Source organism: Poecilia reticulata, linkage group LG8, assembly GCF_000633615.1.
Source record: "Poecilia reticulata strain Guanapo linkage group LG8, Guppy_female_1.0+MT, whole genome shotgun sequence".
NCBI classification, from domain to species: domain Eukaryota; kingdom Metazoa; phylum Chordata; class Actinopteri; order Cyprinodontiformes; family Poeciliidae; genus Poecilia; species Poecilia reticulata.
Window position 1 is genome coordinate 22,659,292 of NC_024338.1, and position 1,525 is coordinate 22,660,816.

Genomic DNA, 1,525 nt, shown 5'->3' on the forward strand with positions numbered 1-1,525 from the left:
AAGCACAGATATGCAGTGAAACAGTGAAACCCAGCAGAAAGAGCAGGACGCACAGCAGCGAGAATGAATGGAAACTTCACCTACCTCCTCCACTGTCAGAGGCATGCAGATGCGGTACTCCTTCATCAACATCGTCCCCGCGCTGAAGGTGATGGGAAACAATAGGAAGCTGCGTCGGATGAGTTGGAAAATCTCCACAATAAAGCCCAATAAGATCCAAGAAAAAAAAAAAAAACGGTCAGAAAATCCCGCTCCACTTCTCCAGCAGCCGCCGTTCCGCAGTGCTGAAGCTCCTTTGCACTCAGCAGCTTGTGAACTGCAAGTTTCTTTCAAAACACGCAAACCCCCCTCCCACCGCCCCCCGTCTTCACCAGTTCTCTAAACTAATCCATCGGCATCCATTAAACAGCTGATGAAGCAAAAGCGCACGAACAACAAACTCCGAAATAAGTCCCTTTTACAACGGCGTTTCGCTGGCGCTCTGGTCCAGGAGTAAAACCCAACACTTCCAGAGAAATAAAAGTCTTCACACGGTACTGGGATGAAATCTACCAGAATGCCTCCTTTTCTCTAGTTTTCCTCCGGCAGCTCCGTGCGGAGATGCGCGGCACAGAGCAGCAGCAGCAGCAGCAGCAGCAGCAGCACCTCTGAAGCGCGCAGCAGCAGATGGACCAACATGAAATAAACGCATCTGAATGACCCCTGCTGTAGAAATACACATCAACAGCATGAGGGAGGCTAAAAAAAAAAAACCGCATAAATGACATGATTGCTTTGGAGCGAAGCCATATAAACACGTTTGCCACAGTATGGTTAGATGATCTCTTAGTTTTCAACATTTGTAATCAGAATTAGCCTTTACTGTTAGAACTACACAATCAGTGGTAAGGTTAAATATGTAACTGTGTAATATTATGGACTAATCTATTTCTATGCGTGTGGGTTTTTTTCTTTCTTTTTGTGTATTTTTTCTTTCTTTCTTTCTGTGGGGCATTCACGGTAACTCGTTCATGATAACTTTCTCTACCGTCGCTCCTCTTAACAGCCTCGTGGTTCTGACTGCAACTCTTTCCGAAATATGGTTCTGATCACGAMCTAATTGTAGTCCCGGTACTGGCCTTGGTTCTGAACTTGAAGCTGACCATGGTCCTGAAATTTCAGGACGTCAGACATATTTTCGACGCAGCTGGAAAGCCTGAAAAAAAAAAAGTTTCAGCACAACTTTAAGGAGCTCTAGCCTATAGGTGATTATTTTAATAGCGGCTAATGGATCATTAATCAGTTCCCGCCTGATTGCTGTGAACTGAAGGGCTGGGTTTAGTTAATCACCTTTATTGTTTATTGCGTTTAGGTTAAGATGAAAGGAGTTCAAGAAAAAAGCACCAACATGCAACACAGACATCAACATTGTGGCCGTCATAAAACATTAGAGGTTCAAAACTAAACCAAATCCACTCACATGTCAAGCATTACAGTCAAATGAATCATCAATTCAGATTATTTGATTACTTAAAATGTTTATTAA

General features: G+C 43.5%; 1 protein-coding gene across 1 annotated transcript in view; it reads right to left on the reverse strand.

Moving 5' to 3' along the window:
* Positions 1-670, reverse strand: part of LOC103469328 (cytoplasmic phosphatidylinositol transfer protein 1-like) — a 75,013-nt gene extending 74,343 nt beyond the window's left edge. Inside the window, exon 1 of the mRNA XM_008416932.2 lies at positions 85-670. Within this exon, the coding sequence (XP_008415154.1) occupies positions 85-132 (48 nt within the window). The 5' untranslated portion in view covers positions 133-670. The remainder of the gene's footprint in view (positions 1-84) is intronic.
* Between the last annotated feature and the right edge of the window lie 855 nt (positions 671-1,525).